Source organism: Pygoscelis adeliae, unplaced genomic scaffold (assembly GCF_000699105.1).
Source record: "Pygoscelis adeliae isolate BGI_AS28 unplaced genomic scaffold, ASM69910v1 Scaffold277, whole genome shotgun sequence".
In the NCBI taxonomy this organism is placed as follows: Eukaryota; Metazoa; Chordata; class Aves; order Sphenisciformes; family Spheniscidae; genus Pygoscelis; species Pygoscelis adeliae.
In genome coordinates, this window is record NW_008825218.1 from 355368 (window position 1) to 377455 (window position 22088).

Genomic DNA, 22088 nt, shown 5'->3' on the forward strand with positions numbered 1-22088 from the left:
GAGGTCCCTTCCAACCCAAACTATTCTATGATTCTGTGATTGTGTTCAGAGAGGGGAGAGAAGGCCACCATTTGTAGGTGGTGTTAGAGTCTCCCAGTATGTTGAGCCACTTAATTCCATTGCATCCAGTGCATCAGTTGCTCATTTTATCATGCATATGGGGAGCTCATGAGGTGAGGGAGGATGGGGCATTTTAGAAATCAAATGCCATTATTAGTATCATCATCACATCTGTAGGCATTAAAAGTTTCCTGAATTGTTTTCTTTTCTTTCAACACATCAAACCTCTCTGAATATAAATGTGAACACAACTGTTTCTAATTACACTGCATCCTGTTTTAATTGACTTTAATTGCTTGGTATGTTAATTTGCATTCCAATGCTCAAAATGCTTTTTTTAAACCCTTGTCAGAGCAATGCCAGTGTTTAAGCAGTTGGAAACAAAATAAAAATTTCTGGCATGCTAGTTTTTGCCCCGAGTTCCCCTATTACAATATAATTGAAAGACAAATTTATGAAGATATTTAGACGTACAAGTATGCAGAAAGGCACCTACTGGGACATCTAACATCTCTTAAGCATACTTAGGTGCTTAATTGAAAGTACATTAGGACCAAAGATCCTGAGAATAGATATTTCATTGACTGCCATGAACTTCAAGTACCAAAGTATCGGAAGTAAGTTAAGTACCGAGTACCGGCACTTTAAATACCAAAACCTTAAGAGACTTAGATGTCTATATCACTCAAGGTTAGTTATAAAGATATCTAGGTATCTATGCAATGATTTAATGAGTAAGGCACCATAAAGATCTTGAGAACTAAACTAGCTGCCAGTTTGCATCTTTTCATACCTAATATCTTTAAAGCGCAAATATGGTGCATAGTTTCAAATTTGGCTACTGGGACTGTTGAACTTCTTGTCCTAAATGAAAAGGTGCTTTTCTGAACATTCTGGCCAGATCATGCCGCAGAGGTTCAAGTGAAGGTGACCTGGCTTGTAAGAAAATGTAGAATAAATACAAGATAAATCTGTTGAAAATAAGGAAGAAGCTCTGCAGGCAATGAATTGAGCCACACACCCACAGAAATCTAAACCCCTAAAAATAGATTTCTCTGGCTACAGCTACTACTGAACACACCAGCCTGATGTTCACACGCTACCTCGCAGCAGCTTCTTAGCAGGGCGAGCCATGAATAGGAAGTAATGAATTTTAATCCTTTGCTTGGCTCTTGCTGAGCATAAGTGAACTAGAATTCACAAACAAAATATAACTTTCTGAGGCTAGGAAGTCGAGGGAATTATTTCCTGCAAGCTGCAATGTTCGAGCTTGTTTGCACTATAATGAACCAACTGCATTTTATAAGTGGAATAGAAGTGTTTAATTTCACTTCATGCTTCAGAAAATTACTGGCTTGCTAATCCCCTTCCCCTAAAGTCCTCTATTGCTCCATTAGGCTCTAAACACAAGTAGTATCAATGCAAGAATTGCCAGCAATTTGCCCGAACTCAGTATTAGAAGAGTTATACGTAAAACAAGACCTGACCCCACGCCCTGCTCATCCTTATCCTCCATTTAGTGTTTTCAGCCTGTTGGCTAGTCATTTAGCCTATTATTTAGTGGACACTGTGACCACAGAAAACTAGATTGACACCACCAACTTCCTTTGTTAAGAGGAGACTGCTGAGCAAGCTTCAGATCTCAGTGACATACAAGGTTTGTCTACACAGGACAAATAAAAGAAAATTATGCCCACACTGCAGTACACTCCTGTCTGGAGAAACAGCTTAGGAACCAAAATTTCACTGCGTGAGTGATATGACAGGGAAAAGAGTAATTTTTATCCTGCTTTACAGTGTTGATGCAGAAGGTCATATTAGCGTAACTACAGAAATATAATTATCTTACCACTGTCTGGCAGCTCTGGTGTTTTTGTAGAGACATCCAGGTATTACCATTTTGGGCATGATTTCCATCAACATTTAAAAAGACAGTTCTAAATGCCACAGTTACCCCAGCAATCCTGGCTCTACTAATATTTTTCCAGTTTCACAAATTCTAACTTCCTAGATGTTAACAGCAGATGATAACAGTATAAAATATTTTCTTTTTCAACCACCATGGTATACTGTGAAATTTTCCATACAGCATTGTTTGAAAAAGAGTCTTTGCTGATATGACACTATAGCATCTACAGACATACAAATGACAACTGAAAAGAGATATTTTCAACATTAATTGGATTTACAAGAAAAATGGTATAAAACAGTATAAAGGAATGACAGCTGATTCACAAGTTTTTAAACAGTATGTCAAAAGGTAGTAAAAAGATTCTAGATCTGCCTACATTTTAAAGCTAAAATTTCATATGCAGAAAAAGAAACTAAACCAAAAACCCAACAAAATACCAGATGAGTGGATTTGTATGCTGTATGATTGGGGGGGGGAAGGGAGATAGAAAAATCAGCCATTTTGCTGATTCTATTTTCTCTATGGGTTTTATAGATTTATTCAGCATCATCTGCTGTTTGTCTTATTTGTTTATCCACAGAGGGAAATTTGCTCCAGAATAATCTTGTGAACCGCCCTTAACCAGATTGCTTACAAACTGCAGAATTTCTTCTGAGCTACTAATGAATCATGTGTGAGTGCAGACAGTTTCACTTGGAGTAGAAAGAAGTTCAAAAACCAACAGGTAAGAAAACTTAATGAGATTTGAGAGCCGAGAAATAAGTATGAAAGAGGAAAAATTCACTGGGAATGCAAGATGAGTTAGAAAATAGGAGCCAGGAGAGGACACTTAACAAAGGTATGTAAGAACCTTGTTAAATGCACAGTGATCACAGGAAGCAAAAGATTCTACATGCTACAATAACAGCAGAACGGAATAAACACTTCTAATACCACATCACACTGAGGTCATTGGCTGGGACACAGAAAAATCTCTATCTAGCAGAGCTGTGCGAGTCCTCATTTTTATCCATGTGGTGGTGAAGGCAATAAATAAAAAAATAAATAGAAGTCTGAGTCAAGCTGAAACAGTTTCCTTTACAATGAAATGAAATCTCAACTGCAAAATTCATTTTGAGTCAATAAAAAAAATTACATTCTATTCCATTTTCTTTTGGCATTCTTTTTACTGAATTGGTGGAATGGAGAGATCTCTCAACTGAAAAATGCTTTAACAAGCTGAAGTCATTATTTATAATTTCATTTCAATATTAAAAAAAATGGGTGAAAAATGTTTGTTTCCTATTTTTTTCAGCAAGAATTATTCTTTACATTGGGTCTGGCTTTATGAACTTTTCAGCACTTCCCAAATTCCATTTCAACAACATATGCTGTGTTCAAAAAACTGCCTACCTGTAGTCAAAAGTTCCAAAAAGAGGGGAAGAAAAACCCGGTGAAAGTTTTGACTCAGTGCTGAGGACCCTAGTGCTCTAATAGCCTCTACCAGGCCAATCCAGGAGTACAGCTAAAATTGGAAAGCAATGAAAAAGTACCAAAGGCAGACAATATCAATGCACTGCAGAAGCTCACATTCCCGGCTGAAGTGAGTGAACAATTCACTTCAATGATGAGCTATTTCTCCCCATAAATATTCCTTAAGCAGCATCAAGTTTTACAAGAAATTATTTCCCAGCTGATTACCACAGCTGGTTTTGTTTCCAGATTGCCCAGGACCACTGAAATTAAGATCTGTCTTATTTCTGCTAAAATTGCTCTTCAAGCTTGTGGGTTATTTTGATGGGGTCTGCAGGCCTCATATTTAATCAAAAAAAAAGTACTGCCTAGATCAAATGCAAAGCTAGATTTCCATGTATTTGCATAAAAATTCCCTAATTTAACAGATACTGCTGCCCCAAAACATTCATTTGTTAGACTACCAAGAGAAAACAAACGGAAATGGTCATAAATACGGCCTGAGAGATTTCAAAACCAAGATCTTGGAACATAGCTGTATCTACACTGAAGAACTGGTGCACTTCACACTGCATCCCCAGCAACACCCCAGTTCCTTGGTTATCCCTACTGTTTGAATACAATGAGAGGGTGCAAAACTCCCCCCATCTCCTTTAGAAAGAAACCTTGATATGTGAGTAGAAGGGAGTTTCAGTGATTCTGCAGAGACTGCCCCATCCATACAACTGGAAAACACAGACTAAGTGCTTCTTAGAACAGAATTTCCCCTCCATGCAGACATAATCAGTAAAGCCCAATCATGGGGACCGGAACATGCAAAAGTGCCTATATAACATGTAGAAGCAGTTAATTTTATCACATTATTTAAATCAATTACGTGAGCACCTGCATTTAAGCACTAAATAATGGTAAATGCAGACAACCAGATTCTTTCTTGAGCTGACCATATGCATGCACAACTTAATAATGACCTAATCACTTACAAAGAATGCGCCAACACCTTCTAAAAAAGTGGGACTGGTCAAAATAGACGGGCTGGATCCTGAAAGAATGCCTTTAAATCACAGTTCCATATATTTCAAGAATCCATTCCAGTCTGAATAAGCCTTGGTCAAATTCCTAGTAAAATTTGATTCAGCGCATCAAGAGACGAGACTCATTTTATCTAGATTAAGGCTTACAGGAAACTATCTGCATGGTTACCCTAAGTTTATGCAGTCTACAAATCAATGTACAGGTCTATAAGTAGGTTTTGGAGACCCTGCTCTGAAGTGTACAGAAAGAGAGCTACACAATGCTAACCTTGCTGGCATGAACAGGGACACAGCCGGAACGAAGAAACTGAGACTGTCATACTGTGTCATCAATGCTACTACATTTTTTGCTGTCATTAAGTGCCAAAGGAGGAGAGCAGGAAGACTTACTTCCTAGGTAAATACCTATAGTAAATACAACTCAGAGAAATCTCAGGAATTCAGTGCAATGACTTGCATTCTCCCAGTGCAACTGTTCCTCAGTCTCCAAAATTATATTGTCCAAATTCAGTGTTCACCCTACACTTATCAATTGCCTGAGTGTCCTCAGAGGAGTTATGTTGATAAAAAAAGTAAAGGCTGCAACAATTCTAAACACTAACATGCCTAAGAGTGTGCTATCCATTCGTTAGAAAGTGTGCTTGTCACATTGTTAATACACTGCCAATGCAAAAAATCCAACAGTTGTAAAAACAGTATGTCCAAAATAATTCTGTGAAGCAAGGGGAGGCCTGTAGTATAATTTTCAAATGCAGAAAGCTGCAGAAAACCTTTAGCCAAACGAGCACTACAATTTGGCAAGCAGATACAGCTCTACCGGTGTAAATACAAAAGAAGCAATCCGATGATAAAGTCAGGGTATTATTGTCCCTAGTACCTATAGCGTGTGGTTGTTTTGGGTTTTTTGTTTGTTTGTTTGGGGGGAGGGGGTGTGTTTTGTTTTGGGTGGGGTTTTTTACCCTGAAGAGGCTATTAATTTAAATTCATTATTTTATCTCCACCATAAATAGGCCAGCCTCAAACTAGAATGGCAAATGAAATAATGGTATCCTATAACTATAAATATCTAAAAGAATAATGTTAATTTATTGTTTTGGTTAACAGTCAAGTGCACAAAGAGGAAGACTTGCCCTGTGGTTGTGGGCAGGGAGAGGAAGACTGATAGGGAGGAAGCAAAATTCATCATCTTGGATAAGCTCATTACTGCAAGCAAAATTGTTCATGTAGAGCTCCCATCAAGTAGGGAATTTGCAGAGCCACAAATATCTCAAAAATCAAAGACTGCTATTTAATCAAGTAAAAGTCAACTTTAAAAATCAATCAGGAAGAATTTTAAATATAAATTAGGACTAATTAATCAACTGAGGGGTTTTTTTCCACTTTGAAAAGGTCTTTAAAAAGTTCAAGCTTTTATAAATCAAAGCTGTTCCTTTTCAAAACCTTCCAGGATTTTCAGACTTCTGAATGCCATCTAGTTTGCCTTTATACACAACAAGCCAGATACTGATATTAGTAACATATATGCACAGAAACCTGAATTTTGCTTAAAAAACGTTTAATATGGGATGACTACTCCTGATATAGGACAATCCCATTTCTATGAAAATAATTTACAGCGGGTCAAAATTATCCCGTACTAGCACCTGAATTTCCAGTTTTGTTACTGAGTTTACACAGGCAGAAATGGCTGACTGATAAGGCACTAAATGAATTTGATTTCTTAGCTACCCTAGACATGCCTTCCAGCCTTCACTGAAGGCACCAGTCAGTAGGTTCTGATATATTCTAAAAATGTTTAACCCATAAAGCAGATAAAGATGCAAGGGTCGGAACAGGACAGGAGATTTTCCTGTCACACAAAAATTTGTAAGATCTTAAATCTGCACTGGAATGAACTCAACATTTTTGACCAAGTCATTCCTCCGATCCAGAGGACAGTAAACGTTTGTTTGCCCTCTGACTGCTTGCTGGAGAACATGAAACTGGGTTTTCCAGATAAGTGTTGTCCTCATGTAATTACTAGCTGCTCTGAAGAATGACTAGTTTCAGTGAATCAACATTTTCCAGTGAAATAGACCTTTACCAGAACATTCCTTATCATCTCCAGCTTAGATTGCTTGCTTGTCCTGTTTGATTTTCCTCGCTTGTCTTAAGCAAAAAACCAACGCACACACCCCCACTCCCAAATGAACATCACCACTAAGAAAAAAAGGATGACTACAAGCAGTCTGGAAAGTGGATACAATGCTATCTACCAAAAGGATTAGTAGGTGAGGTTTCCTAGCTAGAACTCTTCCTTCTTCAGGTAGCCACAAAAGGTAAAAGATGCCAGTCAGCAAAAATCAATATAGCAATCAGAGTATACTATCTGCACAAAGGCCTTGACTGGGAAGAAGGTAAGAAGAGAATCAGGCACTGCAGCCTGTATATGAGAAGTCATCAAATAAATGCATGACTACATTAGAAATTTTAAATAATTGCAAATATTAAAACCATGAAACATCAGTACAATAGGAATTAGGAGTTTCCCTAGAACTTTGCACCAAAACTAGTCACACATGAACCTCTATGTAGTCTATCAATCGTCCAAGCACTCAAGCAGATATGTTAGTGGCCGTCTCTAAATGATTTGTCAGTCAATTCTGCACAGTTTTCTGAGAGTACCACAGCATTAATCTTGTGCGGTAAATGCTGGGAAAAAAGTGATTTGTAAACAAGCAGGCAAAAAAGACATCCCTACAGCACTCATACCTCTCCTTTCTTTTGGTAATTTTTGTAATTATGAAACTGCCTTGTGTATTGGTCCTCTAAAGGTCCCTTCCAGCTGAAACCATTCTATGATTCTATTGGGAGGTTTGGGACATTTATAGGATAATAAAGAGCTTATCATTTATTATTGAAAAAGGTGTGTGTTTGTCTACCCACAGGATGATAGACAAATTTCTATCATCCACTGAGGAATATAGGCCCTTATCACCATGGTGTCAGCTGAGAGATGTATTCACCATAAAGCATTTGCAATACTACTTGTGTATTAAGTATAGTAATTATAACAGAAATATAATAAATAGCCTTACCACCTAAACTAACAAGTATCCTTATCATCCAGACCCTAATTCTCCATATTTCCATTCCCTATGGCTACTACACCTTATTATAATGCAGTTAGTCACATCTTTATTTTACTTAAAGGCTTACTGCACTGTAACTTCCCTATTAAACAGCCTCTAAATCTAGCCCCTAAATCACCTCAAGGCTGAGTTGTAGGACACTGATCTGACAACGTGCTGCAATTTAATTGTGTTTTTGAGCTGAGTTTCAGTCTGAGAAGAAGAGGTGACGCAATGCATAGGAAAAATGAGAGGAATCGCACAATAAAGACATTGGGCTGGAAGACAGCTTGACTTAAAAGTATGTTACTGCCACAGATTTATTTTTCTGTCTTAGGCAAACGCTTTGATGTCTCTGCTCTCCCTTCATCCCCTCAGTTCAACAGAGATCTCTGACTGTCTGTTATGTGGATGTAAAGGCAAGCTCTTTGGGGAATAGAGGCATCTCACTGTGTTCATCCAAGACTTGGTACACTGAGATTCTAACCTCAGTAAGGCACTCCAGGAACAAGTGACATACAAACTAAACCACAGAAATACTTACTGACCTGAACTACGGTTAGTTATCTCAGATAGCAATGAACACATTTTATACCCACCTTTTATATTTGAAAAAACTCCAAGAAGTTTCTATTACAGTTAATTCTTTCTGTCAGACTGTTATAGCAGTACCTTACGCTTTCTACATAAGACACAATCAAGCTTATACAGGATGTTTTGAGGTTGTTTTCTTCTCCTTTTTAACCACACACATTTTTCAATTGCCCAGCAGCAGAAGTGAATAGCAGGTGCATGGCAGCCAACTCACTTCTTGGGGATGTGTTTTAGTTGCCAGCGTAGCACCAGCAGCTGCCTGAAGCTGCCTTTGTTGCTCATGTAGCAATTTATTTCATTAAGCTTTCCCATTCTTAAGACTGAGTTTGGATTCAATCCATGTTAGTTGACACTGGGGTGGTATACAGAATTAAAGTTTGTAAATCTCACAGAACAGTCTTGTAAACAAAACTTGTACTACAAAGACATCTTTACATTGTAGATAAAGCCAAAAACCTGGCCTATACCGACTGCAGAAACTAAAGAGACTGCCTTCCCACTGGCAGGAATTTGATATAATACTAACCTTTGCATACAGTGCCATGGGGATGGATACCTATAAACTCCTTTGTAAATTGCGAAGAATGAGCCAGTCTTGAAGCTATATAGATTAGCACTAGCTGAGGACAAACTACCTGTGTGAGAATAGAGGATTACATCTATTCTACTTCAGCTGGAGAAATATGAAATTGAAGCATCACTAAGAGAGTCAGTGCTCTGTAAATGGATACCAACTCCCGTGTTCCTGTATTCGAGTTGAAGGACCAAGGAAATACTTTGCATGCTCTTGCTGAAGAAAAGGTGCGAGTAATATTCCAAATACATAAACTAAGATCCAACAAAAGCAATATCTATAGCTATTTCTGTACACACATAAAGAGACTAGGACATGGGCAACCACACAAACATTTTTGTAAAACATAGCTTCATAAAACCTCAACATTTATAAATCACAGATACAAGCAGTGTGTCATGCACCTGAAGGAATAATGTTTTAGCCCTGACACATGTGCATCAACAACGATCACAGTAAACAGAACAACTTATATTTTGGCTCCTGTGTGCTGTTCTTCTGTATGGCATGGTTCACGGATTTTTTGTTTTTTTGGGTGGGGGATAAGACAATTGGTAAGGAAGGGCAGGTTCTGTGAAAGGAGAAATGAAATATGAGGAGGTCATATAGGAACAAATGACTGAAACTATTGCATTTCTAAAGTCTTTTTTCATTGGGTCAGTGGATTTATTTTTTATAACGGGCTTAAAGTGCCTGGTAACCTCAATGGAAAAAATAAACATGTATGTGTTACCTTTAGCCAATCAATACATTTCTCCTATAGAGATGCCTCAATGTTAATCTGTGCCTTTTGGCTTCACCTTTAATTTTTCATCAAATTTCACTGCATTACTGTGCAAATATCACAGCTGGCCTTCCACCCTCTGCCCCCCACTCCCCTTTCATGCTTTAGGTTGACAGATCAGGTGATTTCTCTGCGCAAAAGCTCTCACATCTGCATGTGCCCTGAGCTGTCCTTCAGTGCAGTGAAACACATTTTTGACTTGCTTGGGCTGTGGACCAGGGCTTAGATCCACTCTAAGTAAGTAGTCATATGAAAGTGGATCTCTGTTGTTAAGGTGCAGCTGGGAAGGAATGAAATCATGAAGATACAATTCTGATTTAAGTTTACTATTTGATACTTTCCCCAACTGCCAAACGGAAGTTTGGGAAAACCACTGAGGGAGGCACAGAAATCTCCTTTTCTAACAAATCCAAGGTGTCCTTAAATGCTCACTGCACAGGAGAGTGAAAAAAAAATATCGCAGTAGCTGTTTTAAAACCTCACACAGAGGAGGCGGATAGCAGGAACTCTGCATGCATCTCATGAATGTTCTACTTTCCCCCTTTGAATACAGAGATCAGTCTTGGACAGAGTGTTAAAGCCTCGCCATGAAGGGCTATTCTTTGCTATTACTTTAGGCTAAAACAAAAGACACTTCAGGAGATACAATCATTGCTGCCTAGTTCCTTTTCCTGGGCTCCTACAATGGGCCCCAGTTCTTTTTTTTTTTTTTCCCTTCCACACATCTTTCTCTTATTTTTTTTCTTCTGTCCTTTTACTCTTTCTTTCTGCCTCATTGAATCCATTAAGGCCTTTATATAGCCTGCTATTGAGAAATAAATTTGGGACTAGTGACTGAGTCTTAACTGCTGGCAAGCAAGGCTTAACTCCTGATGGGAGGGCAGAGAAAATGATGGGTAAAAGGTATGAAAAGTCCATCTCTGAATGTGGGGTCTTCGAGCACACTGGATACCTTGCAGTGTCTTGCTGGTAATCGGCTCAAGGAAAAGGAACGTGCTAATCCTAGCAGTTTTTCCACTTCTTCCATGCATTAGTCTTGATACACCGAGTTATCATAACACTGAGTTCATATTTTCAACCAGATCAATATACTCTTTTCAATTATTTTCCTTGGTTTATGTCCATATGCCAGTCCTTTTTGCACAATTGTAAATGAGAAGGCACTCTAACATCAACAGAGATGCACTGCTATGAAAGAGATGTAAAATTGGGTCCTCTCTCAATTAATACAAAATTATCCACAGTCAGAAATTTAAGCACTATTCAGGTCTGCCAATAGAGTGATAAACTATTTCAAAGACACTAAAGCTAGATTCAAATCAAGTGCACTGCAGTTTACCCTGGAACCAGAACATACCTGCATGCAAGCTGAAAAACCTATCCCTCTGGGGCGATAAACTAGGTTTTATACAGGTGCACAACGCAAGAGAAGCAAGGGAGCTACAGAGGGGCCAAGCAGAGACCTGTCTGAGGACAGAGAAAGAAAATACATACAAAACAGGCCAGCTTTAGCAGGTGTACACAGGCTGGCACAGAAGCTGCTGGCCCTCCCTGCCTTTCTTTTGGGGGGAAGCTCTGTGGGGTCAGTCTTTTGCCATAGGGATACATTCTAACAGTGATGGCCTTGGCAGATGACTTGCAAAATCTAAGGCTTGGAATGAAGGGGAAAAGCCTTCAAACCCTGCAGTTCTGAGTAGCTGCTACATAAAATTGAAAACATCTCAACTATCTGAGAACCATATAAATCATTCACAAAATATAAAGAAATATGAGCTTGGGGGGGGGAGGGGGAAGGTGAAAAATAATTTACTATTAGCGTGCCCTCTGTCTCCAGCCTGGATAATGAAGTTATCTGGGGGGATGAACAGTGAAACATCCATAAATCATCTTACACTCCCCAGCACTGCAAGTGCAGGTGGAGGAGGGAACATGACTATAAAAAGAAAGGTAAGGGGGGAATGTGTAGAGTTCAATAGTGAGAGATGACACTACACTGAGCCAGCCAGAGCCTGACAACTTACATTTTGCATTTTAAACCGTTCACACAAATTCTGGGGTTTTCCTCAACAGAAAAATGAAAAAAAAAATGTAACCAACAGTTAAGTACAGTTGCAACCTTTTTTTTTTTTTTTCTTTCTGGTAATGCATAGAGAGGAGTTTGATTTGTTGGAATAAACTCTCAACAGCTCAGATGTCTATTTTGTATTGAACTATTCAGGCCTATCAGAACTGCAACCTGGGACAAAAAGTCTTCAGAAACCCTTTAGGGTGAAAAAAACGGGGCTCTACACCTTTAGTTAAACCTTGCTAAAATGTGGATGCTAATTAAGTATATGTTAGTGCATTTCATTGGCCATCTTATTTATTCATTATAAATGGTCTTACAGTTGTCAGTGATTGTTTCCTGCCCGTCACATTCACAGATTAACAATAATGTCAAAACTACTTACCAAGCCATTTTTCTATTATTGTTAATAGGTCTATGTCAAGATGCCCCAGTCAAACAGGCTATACCTTACTGTTTTCTCTTATCTCTGGTCTTTTAACACATAGAATTAATATAGACTTCCATAAAATTTCTTGACAATTTACACTTAAATGGCCCTTCACTGCATTCAGCTCAGCAAATCAAACTGATCCGTGGAACTAATTAAGAAGTAAGGAACAGTGCGGCATTGGGAAGGACAACAGCCATGCAGTTACAAAATGAATTTCACGAAGTCCATCTTAAGACCCTCATATCCATCACAGCTATAAAACGCACTTAGCAGCCTTTACAAGATTCTTGTGTAAGTTTTACATGTAAAGCTTAAATAAAACCGTCAAACCAGGAAAAATCTGGGAGTCCATATGGAATCTAACCAAGTTTGCCAAACATAACATTTAGAATGAGACAGGCTCCCATCAGAACCATTAAGCAGAAAAGAACTATGGAGAACATTACAGGTTAAGACACTATGCATATACACGAAAAAAATTCAATAGTATAAGTAATAGTAAAATAACAAATTATGCCATCACTTACACATATTCAACCCAATATCCTGCTTACCTGTGGTAGGTAAAACAGTACTGCTGCTCCTTTAAGAAAAGAAAGTTCTCTGCTTTGCCAGGGTGTTTATAACTTTTCCAATGATGTCATGGTAAAAAGTGAAATACTTGAATGAATAATGAAAGTGACAAAAAAAAAAAAATCAGAGTGCCTCATACTTATGTTTATCTACAATAACTACATCACCAAGAAAACTTGCAAGGTCATTTCTAATAGTTTACAATGATGAACTGCAGATTATTTTCTTAACCAAACAGTATCCTTTATAGAGATGCAATGGATAATACAAGGCTATCCAATGATAAATTAAGAGAAAAGTCATAAATGTTTCATGAGGAGATACTGTGTAATCATTAATCTATTATTTTAGCTTTTGACTTGCAGGACTATTTAATCAAGTGTCTTAGACAACTCATGTTTATGTAGAGAGTAGCTATATCCGTGCTTTTTCTTATATAGCACATAAACAGATGTGAGCACAGCAATACCTTTCAGCAATGCTTTCTGTGCTATGGTTAAGAGAGTACCTACAGAGTGAAAAGGGGTAGCAAGTGATTAACAGAACCATATTCATGTTTTCTAGCATGTTTTCAAGTCAAAGCTTGATGAGACAGTGTGCAAAACATTTTCAAAGTTGATTATGATCTGAAAAAACAAGCAAATTTAGAGCAACACCCACAGCTTTTTACAGGGGACACAGCCTCTTAGCTCTGTCTACTCCTCTAGATCGTGTTGCAGACGCTTGATACCTGTGAAAGAGTTGATACTTTCTGCATGTTCTTGTGTCAAGTCAGGACAACACTCCTGACCTTACCTTTCAGCATCACCCTCTATTTTTATTAGCCTCTCCTTCTGTTGTAGTTTTACAGTATATCAAGCAGAGAGACAGCATAAAGTTAACACACTCTAAGATCAGGATGATGTGAAACTTCAGGGAACTCAACACAGAGTAGGAAGGGATTAAAAGATTCAGAAGTCAGAATCAGATAGAATAATATTCAATGATCACTGAAGCCTATCTCTGTGATATATAAATTAGTTCCAGAAAATTTTGAAGAATGGACTCTTATGAGATTTGTCCCTCTTCCAGATGATCCTGAAACAATGTGCGAAGGATTTCTCATCACACATTGGCCAGCAGCTAATGGAGAAGTACAAAACAGTGTGGAAGAACTATTTGGGTTTGGCTCTGACAAAAGAATAGAAGTACAGTCTTTATGATATTAATGAGAACTCATTCAAAAAGACCAAAAAATATACGAGTCTTGGTCTTAGTGGTCATACAAGCAGTGTGATATTCTAATACTAAATAACACAAAAGTCTTGAAGGTACACAACAATATTCTTTTAACACTTTATAGCAGAAAATGCTGATTTTGTGTTGAGTCATAAAATTATAAACCCTGGCCTACAGTTTTACAACAGACATTAATTTTTTTGTTTACTAAATGTTTCCCAGACCAAAAGCAATTTTCCTTCAGCTATCCAGAGTTTTTTCAAAATAGTGTTACACAGACAAATTATATCAGAAAGAATTACACTTGTTGGTGTTAGCCAAATTTCTTTATGGAAAGGTTTCAGAGAACGAATTGGAACGCACTGTAAATCTGAATGCAGTTTACTATTTTGTAAGGAACATAAGCTTTTTCTGTTGTCTGCTTTTCATAACCAAATCATTATTTAATAATGCATTCTATTGCCATAGAATACATGGGAAAGCAAAGAAAATGGTTTGGGGTACAAAGTCATATGGCAATATTATATGTTACGAATACTCCGTCAGATGGAAGCTGTCTTTTTGGCAATGTTTATCTATAATATTCTTTGGCAGACCTGTTGAAGTCTTCAGCAGACTTCGCATTTTTTCTTTGTTAGGTCCAACTCTTTGCAATAAGACTGAAAGGGTCTTAGATTGATTCTCCAAGAAATGTAAGAGATATTGCATATGGACAAGGGCAGTTTATGGCATTTATTACACGTCAAATACTCACTGCCTAAACCAGCCTTTGGATCCAAATCTATTAGTCATTATTATATTAGTTTCCCATTTACAAGGAGTTTTGCTTTTCTCTTTGTGGCTTGCTTTCAAACATCAGATATCACACTTAAAAATGCAAAGCTGGGGGTGTGGTAAAATGTTCTAATATACATACTTGAAAATGATAGCAAGACTGCGGGTTGCTTTTTAACACTTTTGATTCAACCCTTCCTCATCTACAGAGTGGGCAGAAGTAGTGCTCTTTTATACAGCACAGAGAACAGAAGCACATCATGCAATGATATCATGGAGATATGAGCAAGTTTGATCGGTTGTCCCATGACTGCGTGATGTACTGTATGCTGATTAGCTGATTCATGAATAGGCCAGTGGCACTGACTAGGAAAGAAAGACTCAAGAAAAAAAAAAATCCAGCTATTAACTTAGCTTATTAATATAGAAGTATTTTCAAGTCATTTTGTGTGCATGAATAATTGCAGGCACTCCAACCCATGCTATGTAGTGACACAGATGATAAAAAAATGTGTTTTAATCAGGAGTGGATGACAGAAATCTGACAAGCTAAGCAAAAACCCATATAATTCAGTAACAAAATTAAATATTGGAATGAACATGCAGGTAGGAAAAAAGTAATTAATAAATGACTCATATCATGAGGAAAATTAAGCTTTGGAATAGGTTGCTCCAAGACATGTGAAATCTCTGTCCTTGGAGGTTTTTAAGATGCAGCCAGTCAAAGCACTAAGAAAACTGTTCTGAGTTCAGTGTTGATCCTTTTTTGACCAAGAGGCTGGACAAGAGACTTCCCAAGATCCCTTCCAACCTGTACAATTTTATGATTCTGTAAATCCACATACCTGACAGGGTTCCAAACTAACAATATCAGCACCAGACAGGGATGTGTTGATGCATTCAAAAAGCAAGCAAGATGCTTGAACAGAAAAGGAATGGACTGATGAAGAAGACAGAATACCATAATACCTTTATATAACTCTTTAAGTCTACCAGCCTCCTCACTTGAAAAGGAATTGTGCAGAAGTTGCTACAAGTGAGGAGTCACTATGAGCTCAGAGGAGTGATCACTATCTGAAAAAATTCCCATACACTCATTAAAAAAAAAAAAAGAAAAAAGGAAAATATTAGGATTACTTCCTTCAGCAAGCAGTTTTGGAAAACTTATGGTGTCCCTTTCTCAAAGTTTAAAGCACAAGGACATTTAGTCAAATTAATAAATGGATAGTCAAAATCCAAAAAAGAACTGGTTCCCTGGTACCTGAAGATTTAGTGAATGTTATATGAAGATCAAAAATTAGCAAGACTCAGCAACTATGTAGGTATATATGTTATAGAAATACTCAGAATTGTTGTAATTAGCAATCAAAAATATTTTGGAAAAATAAGATACTAAATCAAGCTGTAATGATCAGAGTCTAGAATGATACTATAAATGCTTAGAAAATTAACTTTCTTCAGCCTTCTACATAGTTCTTTCCTCATCTTTCAAAGCATTTGATGTTAGCTACTGAAAATACTTCTGCCTAAGATGGATATCATGTATTATCAAACTGAGCAAGTTGCAATATACACATGACAGTATGATAACATTACATTGTCATATTTTCCTCCTTTTGAGTTTCTCATTCAAGGAATCTGCATTTAGTATATATACAACATTTTAAATGTGAAAGCTAGCATACGAATAACTTCAGATCCAAGATTGAATAATTAATGGCAAGAACCCCAGAAAAGGCACAAATATGTTTCTCCTGAAAGCCACCAGAACCACCTGAAATTATTTTGATATCACACATCTGTTGGAATGGAAAACTAAAATGTTTTGTGAGAAGGTGATGACTTTCAAGAACAGTAATGGAAAAGTTTGAAACATCTCATTAACAGTGCCACAATCACTTCATTTGGAGACAAACTTTATGTTAGATTTAATATATTTAATATTCATAATCTGAGTGGATTCTGTAGTAGTGCTAGTTGGAGAATGATGGTTTTATTTTATGACAGCTTTTAAGGCTTGGATTTTTTTTTTCACCATGCATTAGGACGCAGAGTAAAAAGAGGAAAAGAGTAAACCAACCTCTTGAATATTTCACAGAGCACAACTGTATGAAGATGGTACGTTTGTCTCTCCCCTTCTCCATTTTGTCTCTGTTTGCCCTGTCCTCACTCTCTCTAGCTATTCTGTCCCACAGACACCTTCCTTTGAAAATGTTTCCAAAGGTGATAAAACTTTAAGAAGTTTTCTGCTTTGAATAAATGTTATTTCATTGAAATTATTCAATCAATTAAAGTATACAGCAAATTTAATAGGCTAGCCTAAAAACACTCTTAATATTACGATAAAAGTCTAGAAGTCGATTTTAAATGTTTCCTGGAAATGAGCATATAATAAATTCAATCTAGTGTGAAGGATTATGATTGGATGAGCTTAAATATGAACTTTTGAAATGCCAATATATCAGAAATGGAACTGCAGCCCAGAAGACTGCTCTGTCATCTATATTTCAGAGCATTTCATTCCTTTGTAGCATCCACAACACCTGACTGCTGTGTCTTTGTTTAGCTGGTCTGGGGAGGCAGTGAGATGGCACAGATTTCCAGTGACTTTGGCTGTAATAAATGGAAAGTGTAAGAATATTAAAATTCGTAAATACATCTAAAAAGTGAACTTACGTCCAGGAAAAAAACCATAACACTGGAAACCAATTGCAATGTCACACACTTATCTAGTAAAAGTTTTCCTTGCTAATTACAGGAACAGAACTGGAAAAAGAAATGATCAATATTGGCTATGAAAGATCCTTACTGCATGTTTCTTGAGAAGCAATGGATCCTCTGTATAGGCAGACTGCTGAATACCACAGTCTCTCCTGAGGAACACAGGAATCTACCAGTCTGCTTCCTCATGATTTTGGAAACAGAACTTCTGCTCATGGTAAACCAATCTAGATAGTGTAAATATAGGATGAGTCTACTTCTTACAGGACCCTGATCTAATTTTTTTAAGCTTGAGACCTAAAAAGCTGAATACTGGGTATTAATTCCATTTTCTTTGCACTTCTGTTGCAAGACTGCTATATTTCTGTTTAACTGAAAAGCTTATCATCCCATTTCAAGTGGGCAAGGCATGTCTCTTTCTCAGGCTGTTTCACCTAACCTCATCAGAAAGGTGGTTATCAAAATCACACTGGAATAAAATCAAATAAAATTTATTCCACCTACCAGTAAGCTGAGGTTTTAGCTAAGCTATCAGGGAGGGGAGGGAAAAAAAAAGGGAAAGAAAAAAAAAAAGGTCAAACAGGTCATTTTCACTTCAATTACTTCCAAAACACAAGATCTATTTCTGGGGAAATGGTATAAGCTGAAGGAACCTCATGTCATATGTATATGAAGAACAATAAAAATCTGAAGGTAAACCACAGAAATGCAGAAATGTAAAATAAATCCTTTCCAAAATCACTAGAGCCTCTCCCTATCAGCAAATGATTTCTACCAATGCTATTTTTCTTAAGTACAGTGCAGTTTTGCACAACCTTGCATGCATGCATGCACGCACGCATGTGCATTCACAGTACATGTTTTTTCCTCTACCCTTGGGTCAGATTATACTACGGTAGAATAGATCTCCATCTTCAGACATTCTTTCTGATGGAAAAAAAGAAAATTAGTTTTGCTCAGTTTCATTTCTTCACTGCCAGCTGGATCTCCTCAGACAACTCTAAACCACTTTTGTACCTCCCTGGAGTGCATGCTTCAAAGACATATGGACATTTATCTTGTCACTCCCTTCTATCACCTTTGCTTCTTTATATTTTTCTCTCTAGGTTTTTTTTCCCCTCTTTCCTCTAAACTATTCATGCTGATATGTATCCCTAGACAGTCTTTCTCAGCATTTTTCCTGCAGTGACTTGATAAAAGTAGGGCTGCATAAATCTGTGTGTGCAAATACTTAGATGAAAAACACAGTATCAGATTGACTGACACAGTTGGCAAATACAGGCAGAATTCAGCAAATAGTTTCAGCCAAGATTTTGATAGGAAGAAGGATGCGTGTGGTTGAGAAAGCTGCAAAGTTTCACTCTGACATTTTCTAAATTAAAAAAAACCACTCTACATTTCAAACATTTAATTTATAAATGTAGGCTACTAAAACAGAAACAAAAAAAATCCAACTACACTTCCAAACTAAGTAATAAACAATTGAAAATTAAATGCACAAAATGTTTCAATCTACCAGGTTTTTTTCCTTGTATTCTTTGGTTCCAACACGAGAAACCAGTGCTTTTTTTAGACACACACCCCTCCAGAACTATGGCTCTTTTCCTCTCTCTGTTTAGTCAATTAATCATATATTCTACCCAGAACTATGTCTGCTACTACTCCAGGGGCAACCTCTCCATCATCCCATGACTCACTTAGGCTGTTGTCCTGGTTTTGGCTGGGATAGAGATAATTTTCTTCCTAGTAGCTGGCATAGTGCTGTGTTTTGGATTTAGTATGAGAATCATGTGGTAACACACCAATGTTTTAGTTGTTGCTAAGCAGTGCTTACACTAAGAGTCAAGGATTCTTCAGCTTCCTATACTCTGCCAGAGAGGAGATGCACAAGAAGTTGGGAGGGAGTATAGCCAGGACAGCTGACCCAAACTGGCCAAAGAGATATTCCATTCTATACCGTATGACGTCATGCTCAGTATATAAGCTGGGGGGAGTTGGCCAGGGGGCATCAATTGCTGCTCGGGGACTGACTGGGCATCGGTTGGCAGGTGGTGAGCGGTTGCATCACTTTTTTCTTTCCCCGTTTTTTGTGTGTGTGTGTTATTTTTCTCTCTCTCTTTTGTTGTTTCACTTTCCACTACAATTTTTTATTAGTAGTATTATTATAATATTATTATTTCAAGTATTAAACTGTTCTTATCTCAACCCATGAGTCCTCTTTTGCTCTTCCAATTCTCTCCCCCATCCCACTGTGGGGCGGGGGGTGGGGTGAGTGAGCAGCTGTGTGGTGCTTAGTTGCACCACAGTTGGTTGACTGGAGTCAAACCGCGACAACTGTGAAGTAGCATCTCTCTTGGGTGTCCAGCATGGAATGGCATTCACTCAAAAAGTTACAAGAGTACTAGATATTTTTTCTTTTTCCCCCTAATATATCTATCTTTATCTCTGAGTTTTTTCATTGTTTCTGCTTTTAGTGTTCCATTTACATTTGTTTGCATTTATTGTAGGTTGCTTATATTTCTAAATTCTCTCTGCTTATGTGTGTAATTTACTTGTGTCACTGACAATTTCAACTCCTGTCAGTTTGGGACAAAATTCAAATTTTGGATACCTCACGCACAGAAACCAACACAATCCGTTATTGATTTCAGGATTCAAGGATTGGCCAGTAGTGTAGTCTGCTAAATTAACAAAACCAAACCAAAAACAACCAGCCTCACCTAACGGAATTAGGGAAAAAGCAAATCATGAAAACCAAGAGGAATAAAACAATGCAAAGTATGACTGATTCTTAATTACCTAGTATTACAATTTATATACCCCCCAAGTATAGTTACTTACAGCAATGCAAGATGCGTGTGAAATTCTACCATTCTGATTTAAATAAATATAGATGACAACACAGCTTTGGAGCACAAGAGAGTCATAATACAGCTGATGCACAGAATTTTAACCTCACCTTTCCAGTAGACTTTGTTCCTTTCCAAATGCAAAAATAGCAGATAGTCCAAGCAGCAAGGAGGCACAGTGCAAGTTCCCAGCGAAGATTCCCAATATGTTCAATTCCATCAGATATAGCTAGCACCCTTCGTCTTCCAAGGGGAAAAAAAAAAAAAAGAAAAAAGAAAAAAAATTATATTGAAGCAAAACAGCACTACATGTAAAACGTTGGGCTAAACCGAAATCAGCTTCAACCAAGGAGACTCCTAGTTACTGACTACTGAAAATACACCATGCTAAGATAGAAGAGACAAAATGAAAAAATAGAATTTTCTCAGTGGATTTTACATCTGGTTAAAAATGAAAAAATGTTTAATTTTTGCAGGTCAGTGACAAAATAAAAAAGATTTTAAAATAGCTTTTGTATAAAGTAAAAGTCAAAGAAAAAAATCCAAATTTCTTTGAATTAATAACTGACATATATAAGCCCAAAATAAAATACTTCAATAATAAATGTGTTTTTCAATTTTATTGTTTTATAAGAAAAAAAAGTTCTAACCTTTATTTTTACCTTGTAACTTTTATTTTCATAAATTTTCTTTTGTAATTGAAACTATAATTTTAAAACATTTATTTTCAAAACTGCCAAACATCACAACATTTTCCAGGTGGATTTTATTTAGGAAATGCTAACATTAAAATGTTAGTATCTTAAAAACAAGGAAACAAACATTTTTTGTGAGAAGTGGTCAGCAAAAATATGTATTGCATTTACTATTTGAAAATAGTGTATTTGAAATACTAGCCACCTAGTTCTAAAAACATAAGTCCACATATATTTTAGGAACACCCCTCACAGCTCATAGTCCGGGGCCAAAGTATTTACTAAATTAGTAAACAAGATAGAGTGTGAAGAGTTTATTTAAAAAAAAAAAAAAAAAAAACAAAAAAAACCAAAAAAACAAAAAAACAAACAAGAATTTGGGAACAGAAAAAAATCAAGTGAATTACCAGTATTCACACAAGAAACCTGCAGAACCAGGCTTCAATGCTAGTTTCCAGAAATCTGGGCTAGCATTTTATTCACAAGAACAATTTTTTTATATATAAGAATGATGCTTTTATACAAGAGATGCATGGTCCTTTTATGCCCTTTTATTTTCACTTTAAATAAACACTCAGATTAAACAAAATCTAAATTATTTACCATCCCGTAAATAAAACATGGGTACTCCTGGTTGTATGGATGAAGAGGTTAAAAGCAAGAGCAAAAATTTATTCCTATAATGCTCAGTGATTTCATGAATTCTCTTGAGATTTTTCAGTTGCTCTTAAGCCTGAAAGAAACCCTATAGACAATTAAAAACTTTTTTTCAGGAATCTCAATTTTCCAGAACAATAAAAGTACAATTTAACTGGTATGTGAGGTCAGAAGTTGATATGGATTTAAATTCCATACGTTCAGAGATTTGGAAACACCTCATCATCTTTAAACAACTTAAAGCAAGCAATTAGTCATTTACTAATTATATACACAGAATAATTCATTTCAGTCATTCAATGCTTTTTATCAGCTTTATCAAATCTCTATACGTACTGGTCACAGCTCATTCCATGTGTGTTTCCATAAATATATTTGCACACCTGTATGCACACATATACACATTCACATAAAGTTTTCCAACATTCAACCTTACATAAATTATCCTGAGCAGTTTTCTCTGAAATCTGTATTACATGTTATCTATACAACCTCAGAGACCCTAGACTTACACTACCCTCCCTCCCAGAGACATTGTGAATGAAAACAAATGAACTGAATTTCACAGGTACTCTGATATAGT

The 22088-nt window shown here is 36.9% G+C and overlaps 1 protein-coding gene across 1 annotated transcript in view; it reads right to left on the reverse strand.

Moving 5' to 3' along the window:
- The window catches only part of SLC6A11 (solute carrier family 6 (neurotransmitter transporter), member 11), a 109483-nt gene that overhangs the window by 58936 nt on the left and 28459 nt on the right, over nt 1–22088 (reverse strand). The window contains exon 5 of the mRNA XM_009329263.1: nt 20264–20396. Within this exon, the coding sequence (XP_009327538.1) occupies nt 20264–20396 (133 nt within the window). The remainder of the gene's footprint in view (nt 1–20263; nt 20397–22088) is intronic.